We start from the raw sequence: 14,488 nt of genomic DNA, 5'->3' as shown, positions 1-14,488 counted from the left end.
GGCCTTAAACTGTCTGTTTTATTGTCTGATAGAAGGTCATGGTTTAATCCTAACCTATTTATGATGTCTGCAACCGTGGATTTGTTTCTTTTCTGATCCTATCTTGTATGTTCTAGTTTCTGAGCAATTTTGTTTGCTCTGTTTTTTAATTCCCCTGCAAGGTCAATTATCTCCTTATTGTCTATCTTTTTCCTTCTCGGGCATCGGTAAGTGGCATCACCCTCCCCTCTTTTTTTCTGTTGTTTTAAACAGTCACGGTGTTTATTGTCTGATCTCTTACCATTATTTTGAGGTCGGTTGGCCTAATCTTGTTGAGCTATTTTGCACTTGTCAATAACTGTTTGGTTTTATTGCCTGGTTTGCGTTATTTTATTATCTTGGTCTTGTCGAACAATTACTATCTAGTGCTACAGTGTTGCCTCTTCTTTTAGCTGTTTGGTTTTATGTGTCAGTGTGTTTTCTAGGCTGGTTTTTTCCTTTGTGTATAGATATTCATCATAACCATCTAGTTTCGTGTCGAACAGTTTTTACCCAGTGCTGCCTTTGTTAACTAAACTAGCTCAGTTTCCTTGTTAACAACACCTGACTACTTAAAATCTTCATCACCAATTTGTACTTCTTCTTTGATACCCTAAAGTCGTCAGAAGTTCTAGACAATAAGGTGCTACCAATTTGCATAGGTAATATTTTTCTTATTAGAGTTTCAGTTTTTATTTTTCTCTAATTTAGTTTGCTCTCTTTGTCTAGTAGTGTTTTCACTCTTCCGAATCCTATTGCATTTCTCTGGGTCAAACCAGTATTGTTAATTTATTTATCTTTCCTTGGTGAACAATGATGCTAGATGGTTTTTGTTTGTTTGTGTCTTCTAGCCTATTTGTCTAAGCAGATAAATAGGCAACCATTTTTTTTGTGGTGTTCTTGGAACAGTGATGTCGGAAAACATATGTAGCGTTGATGCATAGTAAGCTGATACTAACATTTACGTTTCTGCAACCATTTTTGTTGGACGTCTAGAAAAGCTTTATTTCATTGATTTCGAGTACGGGTCGTACAGCTACAGAGGCTATGATATTGGAAACCACTTCAATGAATATGCAGGCTTTGATTGTGACTATAGCTTGTAAGTTTTTCTTATTATATCAGTTCCTCTTCACTCTAAGTGGAATTCTGAAAAAATGTGCTTAATTGTTGCTTATGTGGTTTTGATGTAGGTACCCCAATAAGGATGCACAGTATCATTTCTTTAGGTATTATTTGAAGCCTGACGTACCACAAGAGGTATGCAAAATATTTATCATTGATTCTTACAGATTTGTACTCTACCTGGAAGCAGTGCAGCAAATATGTACTCGAATTTGTAAGCATTCATATATATAATCGGATTTGTAAGCAATACGACAGATATGTACTCAGATTTCTAAGCAGTGCGACATATATGTACTCAAATTTGTAAACAGTGTAGCAAATATGTAATCGAATTTTTAAGCAGTGTACCAGATATGTACTCAAATTTGTAAGCAGTGTAGACACACACGTTTGGTAGTAATGGATATTATGGACATTTCCCTGTTTTAATTAATTTTAGACCTCCAGATAAAAAAAAGATCCGGTTGGACCCTACTATAAATAACTATATGGGCCTAGGACCAAACAAGAAATTTTCCAAAAATAAAATAAATCCCCATCCGTATGACACCTTCTAGAACCATAATCTTCATGACACCTTTCAATTCGTTATCAACCGTTGATAAAATTCGTTTTGAATGCTTGTAAATCAATATCGGCCGTTGGTACACCCATCCGTATGACATCCTTTTAAACCAATAGAAAACAACTAAAATCCCAATCCGAATGAAACTTTCCATGCATTATCAACCGTCGATAAAAATTCATAATTCCCCCAAATTAATTTTTTTCTTTTTAAATCCCCATTCCCAGTTCCAATCTCCTCACAAATCAATTTTACAACTCTCCCTCAATCTTCAATTGTTCAGATCTCTGCAACTTTCATCTGAAAAAAATGGCTCGTACTAAGCAAACCGCTCGGAAATCCACCGGAGGAAAAGCCCCAAGGAAGCAATTAGCAACAAAAGCAGCCCGGAAATCAGCACCAGCAACCGGAGGAGTGAAGAAACCTCACAGATTCAGGCCAGGAACCGTCGCTCTTCGTGAGATCAGGAAATACCAGAAGAGTACTGAACTATTGATTCGCAAGCTCCCGTTTCAGAGATTAGTTCGTGAGATTGCTCAAGATTTCAAAACTGATTTGAGATTCCAGAGTTCAGCAGTTGCAGCTCTACAAGAAGCAGCTGAAGCTTATCTTGTTGGTTTGTTTGAAGATACTAATCTCTGTGCGATTCATGCTAAGAGGGTTACTATTATGCCCAAAGACATTCAGCTTGCTAGGAGAATCAGAGGCGAACGTGCTTGATTATGAATGAGGGTTTTCTTTGTAAATTGTGTTGTTGGGGTTTATAGAATTTGTGATGATTAGGATCTGTGTGTTTTTACTTTGGGATGTCTGAATGTGTGTTCTGATTTGATTTATCTAATGGAAAACATTCACAGTATTACTATTTCTATTTTTCTTCTTCTGAATTTGGTGTTTTACTGTCTAATTTTATCCTGTTCTAGGAACCCCCAAGTAAAATCCCAAATTTTGATTGAAATGATTCCAATTTTATTGTCTTCTGTTGCTGCAATCCCTTGGCAGTTCAAGTGATTGGTACTGAGGTAACTGGGGCAGCTCAACAATGTAAAACCCAAGTAATTGGATGCGTCTAGAACCCAAGCCTGTGATGAATGAGCAAATGAACTAGTAGTAACAAGTACAGTAGTATGTGATACACATGAATTCAATAGTTTATCTGAATGTCTTGCATTTTAAGGTTCTACAACGATCTTCCCAGTAGCATGACCTCCCATCATCTTAGCCCAAGCTTGTTCTGCCTCTGCAAGAGGATACTTGGAGTCGACTACTGTCTTCAGCTTGCCTTCTTTAACCAATCCAACAAGGAATTCTAGGTCTTCTTTTTTCTTGGGGCACATCATCAACGACGTAACCTTCTTCCTGGAGCAGCTGAGCTTCAAAGAAGCAGACTTCATCATTGTCTTACCGTCAGGGTTAAGATGCACAACTCTTCCTTGTTCAGAGAGGTTTTGCTTATATGTTAACCATGGGATTTTACTTGTGGCACAGTTTATTACAACATCATACTTGCACCCTGATGGACTCCTTGACATTTTACCATCTTCTGTAGTATCGTCTGCACCCAAACTCTTTAGAAGCTCGATATTTCGAGCTCCACAAGTAGCAGTCACATGATTGTTTCCAAGCTTTGCTAATTGAACTACGTAATGACCCACTCCACCTGAGGCTGCTATGACTAAAACGTTAGCTGCCTTCCCTCCACTTTTGATTTCAACGTGTCCGAGAATGGTTAAGACATGTAGTGCAGTAAGTCCTGCTAGAGGTAGACCAGCGCCTTCAACAGCTGACACTTCTTCAGGCCTTTTTACTGTTAGCTTTGCTGGAGCAACTGCATATTCCCCCAGGCCCCCTCCATTCTGCCATCAAGTTAGATTTTCGGATTAGATTTTTTTTTTGTTCTGTGAGTTTGAGAAGACCTGCAAAAATACAAACCTATGTTGTAAAAGCCCCCCTGGGCGCTCGCCTAGGCACCCAGGAGGTGCCTAGGAGAAAAAGCGCTCAAGGCGCCAGTTTATGTACGTTTGTGGGGTTTTCTAATTTTTCCTTGGGCACCTAAGGCGCTAGGCGCTGGGCTTGGCGCCTCGCCTAGCGCATGTTACAACATAGATACGGACTCCTCAAAAATTAAAAAAAAAAACGCAATTGCTGGGTAAGAACCCTCACAGTATAGGTGAGCATGGCAACTACTTTATCACCAACTTGGAACTGTAATCTCTACTACTTCCCCTGATATGTCCGTTACTGCAAAACATATACGAAGGTCGTGAAAAGGTATAAAATCAGTGACATTAAAGTAGTTGTGGTGATTTGGATTGTTTACCTGGTATGTAAGGGAACTTTTTGGGCATAAAAGGCCTTGCTATGCCACCCTGAAGTTTGTAATCAATGGGGTTAGGGCATGATGCTTCCACTTTCACTAAAACCTCGTCCCTCTTAGGTTTAGGGATAGGAATTTGTACGTGCTACAGAAGTTACAAAAAATTCACATAGGTCAAAAAATTAGAGACATCGTTCAAAGATAAAGCATATACCAAAATATTAACTTAAAAATAATACCTTCAAGCCCTCTGATCCACTGCCGTAACTTTCATAGCATACAGCTCTCATCACCTTCTCACTCATATCTTCGGAGAAAACTAACAAGGAATCAGATAAGTTCAAAATATTTCAACAGATTAATGAAAGCTGGACTGGATTTCTTTTCTTTGTCTTCTCTCTTTTTTCCTTCTTTACATTTGGTAACAGAAATGTGCTTTCTTCATCAATATATATATTTGGTACTCGCAGCTGAATTTGAAAATCAACAGGTTGAAATGATTCTGACAACCAAACCAATCCAGCTAATTTAGCACTCTTATCCCTTGTTTGACAAGGAATTTCAAAGTAGTTAGTGCCTCCCCACAATGGGTACAAAAGAGGGGTCTTTAGCCTCCAACTAGATATTGATACAATTTAGAACTTGTTTGTTTGCAGCCGACTCGGCGTCTGAATCTGAGTCAACCCCTGACTCGGACCGAGTCAGCAGTCAGACCGTTTGTTTTCCATTTTGAGTCAGATCTGACTCGACCTCTGACTCAGACATAACCCCTGACTCGGACTCATTTGAGTCAGGTAACAAAATACCCCTGACTCATGGGACCAAACCACTGACTCACTTATTTCCGAGTCAGATGAGTCAGATCTGACTCAAAACAAACATATCGACTCAGATTCAGATGAGTCAGGTGATTTCACTCAGATCCAGATGATTCAGATGAGTCAGGAGTAAACAAACATGGTGTTAGATTGTCGGCTTACCGGCTGTGTTAGTTTCCTGAAATTGTTTGTAATCAGAAAGAAATGCCAAGCTGGGCTATTCCTAGATGATTCAATAATACAATCATTATTGAATACACGCCTAGTTGATTCAATAATACAATCATCGTGTTAGCGTGATTGGTTTCCAAGTTTGAAATATTTCAAATTCAGGCTTCCAAGTTTGAAATATGACCAGACGTTGGTTTCCAAGTTTAACTTATTCTACTCGACTGCCCTGACGTATGTGTACGATCAGTGCAAATTTGCAATATCGAAGAAGTCAATAGAATGAATGAGCAGTATACACAGTACATGCTACATTGTTATCAGCATTGTATGACCAAGAATATACAATTATCTTCTCCCTTTCACTTAAAAATCTGGGAACATACAAGCGCCTAGGTGTATCAATTCCGAACTTTGACGATCTTAGGCTTTAAAACAAGCACCAAAGTAAAATAAAACGATAAACTGCAACCGGACTATGAATTAGCACCGGCCAGTCCGCTACTTTCTTCCCTAAACATACTCATCTTACACTTACTTGAACAAAGTTAGTGTTCTCTAGGGATCCACGGTATTATTACCTCTATTTCTTATCTGAATTTAGAACCCCCCAAGTAAATTCCCTAATTCAGAGGTGCAAATGAATGGAGCACAAAGCAACGCATCTTTCCTTGGAAGGGGATAATCTTAAGGGTACTAAGGCGGGAGGTAATGGTAGCGTCTCTAGATAGCACAAAGCAACGCATCTTTCCTTGGAAGGGGATAATCTTAAGGGTACTAAGGCAGGGAGGTAATGGTAGTAAGATTTCTTAAAGTCGAATTTAGGCTTCATTCTAAAGTTGAGTCCTGGGTGTCGCTCCCAGCATAGCGAACACAGTATTGCAGACTCTCTGGTTAAAGTTATAATTTGTACTTCACATACAATAATGCCCTGGCTCAAACTGTAGTAACTCAAACTTCCCACAAATGATAAGTTCTAGCTAAGCTGTAAGCCTACACAGCTAATTATTAGGAATACACGTTATATGAGAGAGAGACACCTGTCGGACATAATAGCAATGGCTTTGAAGGCTCAAGGCTTGGATAAGTGATCCATCAAGATTTGAACCTCGATTCTGCCAACCTCCTAGTCTCCTAGAAAGGATGATGACAGAAAATCACCAGATGCACAATTCGAAATAACAGTGGAAAGACTTTTCTCACAGTCTCGGCAATAAGCATCTGCCATCTGAAAACCTCCTTTCTTTGAAAAATAGATTCACAAATAAAACATGATCCGCAGTGCTTCTTGAAACTGAAACGAAAAACAACCCAGCAAATAAAGACAATAAAATTAAAAACTAAATTAGAACAGTGTTACTAAGATATGTATAAAGAATTTGAGGCAATTTCTCCTCCTGCAAATTCAAGTACAGATCTTGTTAGTATACTGTTTCATTGGTAGTGGATACCAGATCTTCGATCCCATGGAGAAATTATACAGAGGATTGCATTTTTCTAAGGTAATTTAATTTTTAGTCAACAAAAGAACAAAAGGTATGTGCAGGTTCAGTAGTTGCTTCTTTCTGTATTATGTTTTCTGCAACCTGGACGAGATTTTACATGGTTTTTGGAGAAAAAATTGTAAACATGAATCTGGTATCTTCAGGAACCTGCATAAGCCCTGTTCAGATGTTCTTCTCATATACTAGGGCCTAATCCTGCTTTTAAAGTGTGATTTAGAAGCTCTAATCACAATGTAGTTTATGCATGCATAGTATGGGAGGCTTCCAAGGAGTTCTAGTGGTATCATTGGCATTCCAGTTATGTGTAACTTAGGATAAATTTCAAGACCTACAGTAAGATTCTTAAAGATGGATACTACTACTATTAGGCTTCACTCTAAAGTTGAAGCTTGGGTGTCACTCTCAAATCCCAGCATAGCAAACAGTATTGCATACTCTCTGGCCAAAACTATGATTTGTACTTGACAAATTATTGCCCTGGTTCTAACTGTGGCAACTCAAAGATCCTAGTTCGACTAACCTACCAATCCCATTATGTAGATGTGAACCTGTCCCAGTTTCTTACTCTTAAGCAACACCACAATTTATATCCAACATAAGTAGATCTCCACAGAGCAGCTAGTGTGAAACAACATTCCTTGAATCTCTGCAAAGATATTGCAGAGAAGGACCATACATTACCAACCATAAGAGCTGTGGTGGCATACAATTCCGATGCATAACCGTAAAGAAGGTTAAAGTATAGGTGTACTGAAAATTGTGAATTCACAACAGAACTACTGATTTTAAAGACTTCGAAAAGTTTATTCATTACGAGGAAGGAGAGAACTAACTCATCGAAAAAGTTCTTACAAGCTAAACTTCAACGGCTGCATAAGTTCCTTAGCTCCTCTTGAGCCTACCAGGTAGGTATCAACCTAACAACGTAAGGATGGAGATCTTTATATTTGTTCCTAATGGTTCCTTCAACAACTCCAGTTGGATGGATAGTTGGATATTGATATATCTGTACACCAATGATTTAAGCCATTAAACCACCTACAAAGAGTAAGACGAAAGAGATATACTACAAGTAACAGAACGAAACTTAGCATTACTGCTTCTCAAACCTCAGAGCAGCTTCTTCTAATCGGATGGTTTTGAAGGCTTGGATAAGAGATCAATCAGGATTTGAATCCTGAATTGCTGATTCTGCCAACGTCCTAGAGAGGATGACAGAAAATCACCAGAAGCACCATTTGGCTTTGAAATAACAGTTGAAAGACCACCATCAGTGAGGAGAGGGTTTGATGGACCACCAACATGAACAAGTCATTATCCCCAGACTCATTTGCAAAGGTCGTCCATTCAGATGTCTCATTGATGGAGTGAGCTTCCAGAACAAGCCCGCATTCGGAACAAAACTGACAATAAGCATCCACCATCTCTGTGTACCCTGCAGAGTGGTCAAATACTACTTCTGCGATTCTCTAACAGTCTGAGCAATACGCATCCGCCATCTGAAAGCCTTCTTTGTTTGAAAAGTAAGTACACAAATGGAGCGCTGATCGGCAGTGCTTCTGCAAGTTAAAAACAACAACACGGCAAATAAAGATACTAAAAATGTATCACGACCTGTTTAGAGAATCTGAGACAATATCCCCTCCTGCTGCAAATTCAAGTGTAGATTTTAGTAATACCAGAATCTTTCCACGAAGCGATTTCAAAGAAAATTGCATTAATGGAAGCAATTTAGATTTCATGCTAGAAAAGAAAAAGGAATGTACAATTTCCCCTCCTATACTTGAAATCTCACCACTTTATTTAGCAATAAAAGAGGAAGTTACAAGACAATTTTGTTTTAGAATACTAACTCCTGTTGTGATAGTAAGTGAAAGAGATTGGTGTTTCTTCATACTGTGTAGTCACTGTATTGTACAAGTTCATATACTTGATACTTGAAATCTCACACTTTATTTAGCTATAAAAGAGGAAGTTAAAAGAACTAAGAAGCTATAACCTTCTTAATGAAATTTCAAGCTAATTCACTGATACAACAACTCTAGCCATGCTACTTCAACCAATACAGAATTTAAGTTTGTAGTGAGCTACCAATTCATCCTGACTTGGTAAGTTTTCTTTGGCTACAGGCACTTCATTAAACCTTTCAAACCATGCCTGCAAATGTGTACAAGTTTCAAATACCTTGACTTCTTTGATCTCTTCAGCTACTTTTAACCAGCGCATGAAGGTTCCAAATGCTAAGTCTACGAATCCCATATCATCTCCGCTGAAAAATTTCTTGTCACCTAGGCCATGTTCTTCAATGGTTTTCAGTATATCCAAAATTTCATTGAATTTTTTTTTCTCTTTTGTTTCCTCGGTAGTTTTAATTAAACTCCAAAAAGTTGATAATATGCAAAATAAATAAATAAAAATCAATTAATTTCCTGAGCACCAAAGAAAAAAGTCCAATAAAAACTTCAAATCGCATGATTTACCTGGTCTCCCATGAATTTGGTCCAGAAACGAGCTTTAGATCTTTCATAAGGATCCTTGGGGAGAATTGAGTATTTGTCCGGCCATGTCTCTTCGATGTATTCGAGTATGATCAACGATTCAACAATGGGTTTTCCACCGTGAAGAAGAACAGGGACCTTCTTGTGAATCGGGTTGTATTGCAAGAGTAAATCACTCTTATTGGAAAGATCATCTTCTATGTATTCATATTTTACGCCTTTCAATTGTAGAGCACAATTAACTTGAAATCTTCCATTATCTAATCAAACGCTTTTTTTTCTTCTGTGAGATCTAAAATCCTTCTGTGAATTTTGGTATTCATGATGAAGTTTTGAGTCTACTGAACTATTTGTGCACAACTCTCAGTCCAAAAGCAAAAAAAATCAAACTTAGAAGATTTTTGGAGTACGTGCATCAGCATTGACGTCATCCTGTCCGTCATACTCCCTGATCCACGAGATTTCATTTCCTTCACTTTTACGTGGCTTACGATAGGCCAAAGTCGAAAATCGGTTATTTGTCCAAATATTTTTAAATCATGATTTAAATGAATGAATAAAAAATTATTTAAGTGAAATGGACAAATTTTTTTTAGTAATTATGAAACTAGATTAATTCTGGCTTAAATTTAGAAAATAACAAGGATGAAACTGGATACATCATGTGTAAATTAAAAATAATAAAAAATATTTAAAAATGGACATGATGAAGGTTCCAAATGCTAAGTCTACGAATCCGATATCATCTCCCCCGATAAAATTCTTGTTCTTCGATAGTTTTCAGTATTCCGTTGATCTTTTCCTCTTTAGTATCCTCAGTAGCTTGCTCCATAAAGTTATTTCCTACAGTAGAATATGCATCAACAACAATCAAATTATTATTAAGCACTCAAGGGAAAAATCGCGTAATTAATCTATAAACCGAGATGAATTTAGTCCAGAAACGAGCTTGAGATCGTTCACAAGGATCTTTAGGGAGTATTGGGTATTTTTCTGGCCACGTCTCATCGATGTATTCAAGAATGATCAGCGATTCAGCAACCATGAACAAGAACAGGAACTTTCTTATGAACTGGGTTGTATTGAAGGAGTAATTCACTCTTATTTGAAAGATCTTCCTCTATGTATTCATAGTTTAATCCTTTCAGTTGCAGAGCACATTTGGTTCTGCAACCATACCATACACTAAATAACTTCAAATCTTCCATTGTCTATTCAAATTTGTTTTCTGTTTCTGTCAAGTTTAGTATTTATCTTTGAGGTTTTCAGTCTAATAATGACTGCTTGTGCACAAAACAAGTCAAGATTGGAGACTTTTTGAGGACGTCGTCTTGTCCGTCATACTCCACCACGAATTATACAACTTTTACGTGGCTTCAAATTTAGATACCCAATCACCCATGTATTTACTTGCATAATATACGCAACGGTTTTGTGTATGAAAATGTGATTGCTCCCATCATTTATATGATTGCTTCATCAGTTCATCCCTGTTTTGGAGGCTTTTATCTGAAACTTCCACAATGTTTCTCCGCGAGGGAATATATGAGCATCGATAATCTTTAGTTTCACTAGTGAAACCGCACCTGCCTCCGGAACCATTGTCCATTGCTACCTGTTGTTCCGTTTCAAAACTTGTAATACATGACCGCAAAACACATGCCATGCATCATTGCATTCTGTCCGGGACTGATAAACATCAAACCACACGCACGATGCGCTTGCCGGTCCGATTACTTAAAATCACCAAAATTTAGAGAAACTGGAAATGAGAACACCCTAAGGGGGAATTATGGAATGAAACATAATATAAAAGAGTTATGAGATCAAATCACTAAATATTACTGTAAGCTCCAAATGAAACCTAGACTAAGATAGTAAGATTCCAATACATACAAACAAATTAATCAAAGAAAGAAATAAGAATCAGTCAGATTCTTGATTATGAGAGAAATACTTGATTTTCATTTAGGGACAAAAATCGTCCTTTGCAATAAAAAATGAAAGAATCCAAAAGAAGAAAAAAAGCCTGGCACTTTTAAGGGCCACTCAAAATAATTTAGGGGCCATTGATTTATACCCATAGAAGGACACTAGTTAAGGGATATCTTATAGGAATTTGAAGTTACCTTTATGCCTGTCAAGAAAAAATAAAAATAAAAACCAAAATCTGATTTCAATTTCCTTCATTCCAATTCTTCTTCTTCAATTCATCATCGTCGTCGTGAATCGTCAAATAAAAACATCGTCGCTCGGCAACTCGTCCAATCTTTATTTAGTACCTAAAAATGCAAAATTAATTAATAAAAATATTTATTCTTGAAAACAAAGAAAATACAGAATATGGGATAAAATGTAGAATTAATGCGCAAAAGATGAGTTAAATGCCAATAAAAAGGGTATAGAAATATGCACTATTTGGCACTCATCAGTACGTATATCAATTGATGATAGTTAAAGAAGAAGGTGAGCTTTTATTACCCACTTCAATGTAGGTAGAAAATTAATTTTATTTTTAACTGTGAGTGTTATCTTGGAAAAGTATGGAAGGTATTTAGGTAAAACCTTATTTAATTAATACATATTCTTTCAAATTAAAAAAGAATGGCACCTACTGTAATCTGTGGCCTGCAAAACCATTAAATATGTGATTTAGGGCCGTGCTTGCCCGTGGTGTCGCCCGTAACATCCTTATAGCTAGTCGGTTAACTATCGTTAGATCTTTCGAATCGTGTTATTTTGATCACCAGATTTGATTACAACTGTAAAAAAATTAACCTCGTTACAAATCCTTAATCTTATCCTATATGGCTATATGTATTGTCGAGTACAAATTATTTGTAATTTATTTGTCTTTCCTTTTTTGCGGTCTAAAATTTCTCTAACTCCATATTTACAGAGATGATGAACCAATAAATTGGTAAAGAATATTAGGAGATGACACGATCTAATAACAAACACCACCTATAACTTACGGAAATATATATATATTATCGTGCCATTTTGGTGAATTTTGTTATATTTTTAGCTTTGTCACTATCGCTACCTTTTAACCTAAAGAAACTTAGCAATGGAATTGAATTGTATTATGTTCATCACTTTTTATATTTCAATGTAATTACATATATAAAATAGGGTAAAGGAAAAGAACAAGAAGCAGAGAGCGAGAATGTAGACAGAGAGTTTTTTTCCTTCAAGTAAATTGCTAGAGCACTGCTTGGTCAAACTCACAAGTTTTGCTATCTAAAGCTTGTTGTCAATGTTAGGTGAAAAAAAATTCTCAGACTAGGGGAAACATTGGTAGTTGAGTATCATACATCACTGAATAACCCTCGAAAATTGAAATTCGACGAAGACGTTTGGAGAACTTCATCAACAAGGTATGTGAAGACTGGACCATTCTATTTACTCACAAGCTATACCATCTATCTATATGAGGCTATGTCGTATAACTTCTAGTAATTTTATTGCAAATAAGATATTTCGAGTCAAGATTCTCTTGTTAAACATGTCGAAATATGATTTAAGCAATGGATGTTCATTGGTCCTAAGCAATCTTAGTTCAAAATAATTTATTATTCAAAGAACTATTTTTTTGTCACATGGATCATTTGAAAATTACCTAGGAAATGATTTTTTTATATCTATGGCATTTGGGAAGGTTTCAAACATCAAAGAGAAAAATTCAAAACTTCTGTAATTTGGACTTATGGTAGGTAGGCGAACCATCTCGCAAAAAATAAATATATGAGTTTCTGAAATACAGAAAAGTTTGCGAATCAGTTTGTAAACTGTAAAGTTCAGAATGGGACAGTTCACCATCCCATTTCACGAAGCATGATAATTTAAAATTGGTGAAAGGCTAATGGTTGGCGAAACCAGTTCACGAATTGTTGACATCTGAACTCACGAGTATCCTAGCGGTTCACGAACTCGGTTCATGAATCCTAGCGCATGTGATTCATGAACAACTCAACGGTTCTAGTAAATATTAGTAGATGCTTAAACACATATTTTCTAAATATGTTTAGCACTTCTATGAATCTCATAAACACATTTATGACATCATTGATCACTAAAACACCTCGTGTATGTGCATCATGATTAAAGTCCTAAGTATCTAAATGAACACGATATTGCTTATTAGTTCGAAAGGCATATTTTCCAAGAACTATCATTGTACACTGTTCACGTACTTGGATTACTATGTACATTCTTATATTTGATTTCAAGAAAATTTCTCATATGCTTACTTGATATCCTAATTAGAGTTTCATCTAAACAGAAAAAGTATTTGCTTGAATCTCAAGTTATCTTGGCTTGAATTATAAGCAACCCTAAGTCTTGAACATTTATAAATAGACAGACTCATTCAACTGAGAAATTCAATCCCCGACACTTTGTGTCCTAGTTGATTGCTAGAGTCATCCTCTACTGACCTACGTTTCCTCCGAGAAACATAATCAGGTCAACGACTAAAAGATTTCACTTGGGTATTCGTGAGCCAGGTCCGACTATCTTTACCTTTATAATTCATGTATCCTGATCTTGCTTTTTTATTATCAAGGTTTTCATAATCTTTTCCAGGAAAGATAGATAGAAATCACAAAGTTCTATTCATTTTATAATTTGTGATTTCTCAAGATAGATATCTGAAAATTATTCTTAATCGTTTAGTTCACGATTATTCTGGAGAGGTGGTTAAGAATCCAGGATTCTCATCTAACCGAGTGTAAGTGTTCCAGATTTATGAAGTTTGCTGGCTTTGTCTATTGTAAACAGATTTACAAGCCTTTATATTTGATCTAAAGGGAAATCTGGTAGGCTTGTCTGTTAGAGGAAGATTGGTATCAAAAGTCTCCACTTAGATTGAAGAAACTCTTAGGATGTAAAGGACGTCATCTAAGGGAATAAATTACGTAGAGCCTTGCGATATTCAAGAAACGTAAGGAGCACGAATGTAACTGAAATTCTTGGAGGGTGAATTCGGTCTCAATTGCCTTCCAGTCCGAAGTCTGACAGTAGGCTAGTGTATGTAGCGGATTAATACAGTTTGTTATTCTAAGATTTCTCTTTGAACTTGCCAAGCATTCAAAGGTGACGCGCTAAAGTTTAGGAGTTACGGGGAGGATGTAGCCAAGTGGTTCAAGGGAGAGGATTGTGAATCCATGATCCGCGGGTTTAATCCCAGGATCTTCCCCGGACAATGCGGGTAACCATAGTTTAGTAGCAGAAAGGATGTCCATCTTTCATTGCTTTCTTGTCTAGTGGGAAATTTAGCTAGCGATGATCACATATTTTCATCTTGAAATAAGTTCTCGGAATTCTCATGGTCTGAATACAAAAACTCTGCTTGCAAATCAGAATTGGCTGACAACAGGCTTTGCAACTTTGAGATCTGGACGAGGTGCCAGGTTTTTCTACAGTTGCGATTTCCTGGTTTACAAAAAATCTGGTGTCTTGTGTTTTTC

The 14,488-nt window shown here is 36.8% G+C and overlaps 2 protein-coding genes and 1 pseudogene across 2 annotated transcripts; 1 reads left to right on the top strand and 2 right to left on the bottom strand.

Moving 5' to 3' along the window:
* Positions 1 to 1,728: 1,728 nt before the first annotated feature.
* On the top strand, positions 1,729 to 2,582 carry LOC113313722 (histone H3.2). Its single transcript, XM_026562519.1, has one exon. The coding sequence runs from the start codon at positions 2,021 to 2,023 to the stop codon at positions 2,429 to 2,431; it is 411 nt and encodes a 136-aa protein (XP_026418304.1). The 5' UTR covers positions 1,729 to 2,020; the 3' UTR covers positions 2,432 to 2,582.
* Positions 2,583 to 2,796: 214 nt separating this feature from the next.
* LOC113313721 lies at positions 2,797 to 4,608 on the bottom strand (annotated as a pseudogene).
* A 3,062-nt stretch (positions 4,609 to 7,670) lies between these two features.
* On the bottom strand, positions 7,671 to 9,142 carry LOC113313137 (glutathione S-transferase U19-like). The gene is made up of 3 exons (XM_026561865.1): positions 9,000 to 9,142; positions 8,704 to 8,896; positions 7,671 to 8,078 (listed from the first exon to the last, which is right to left on the bottom strand). Exons 1-3 carry the CDS (start codon positions 9,044 to 9,046, stop codon positions 7,989 to 7,991), a joined length of 330 nt encoding a protein of 109 aa, XP_026417650.1. The 5' UTR covers positions 9,047 to 9,142; the 3' UTR covers positions 7,671 to 7,988.
* Positions 9,143 to 14,488: the final 5,346 nt, after the last annotated feature.

The sequence above is a fragment of the Papaver somniferum genome, chromosome 9 (genome assembly GCF_003573695.1).
Source record: "Papaver somniferum cultivar HN1 chromosome 9, ASM357369v1, whole genome shotgun sequence".
Lineage (NCBI taxonomy): Eukaryota > Viridiplantae > Streptophyta > Magnoliopsida > Ranunculales > Papaveraceae > Papaver > Papaver somniferum.
The sequence above is the reverse complement of the archived record's forward strand: the minus strand, read 5'-3'. Positions and strand labels throughout refer to the sequence as shown.

Bases quoted from the DNA above. Each gene is read 5' to 3' on its own strand.
- LOC113313137 (XM_026561865.1), bottom strand. From the start codon at position 9,046: ATGAAAGATCTAAAGCTCGTTTCTGGACCAAATTCATGGGAGACCAG. The intron at 8,897-8,999 runs GTAAATCATGCG...AACTTTTTGGAG, and splicing joins CCAAATTCATGGGAGACCAG to TTTAATTAAAACTACCGAGG. The intron at 8,079-8,703 runs GTATTTGAAACT...TTTAACTTGCAG, and splicing joins AAGAGATCAAAGAAGTCAAG to AAGCACTGCCGATCAGCGCT.
- LOC113313722 (XM_026562519.1), top strand. From the start codon at position 2,021: ATGGCTCGTACTAAGCAAACCGCTCGGAAATCCACCGGAGGAAAAGCC.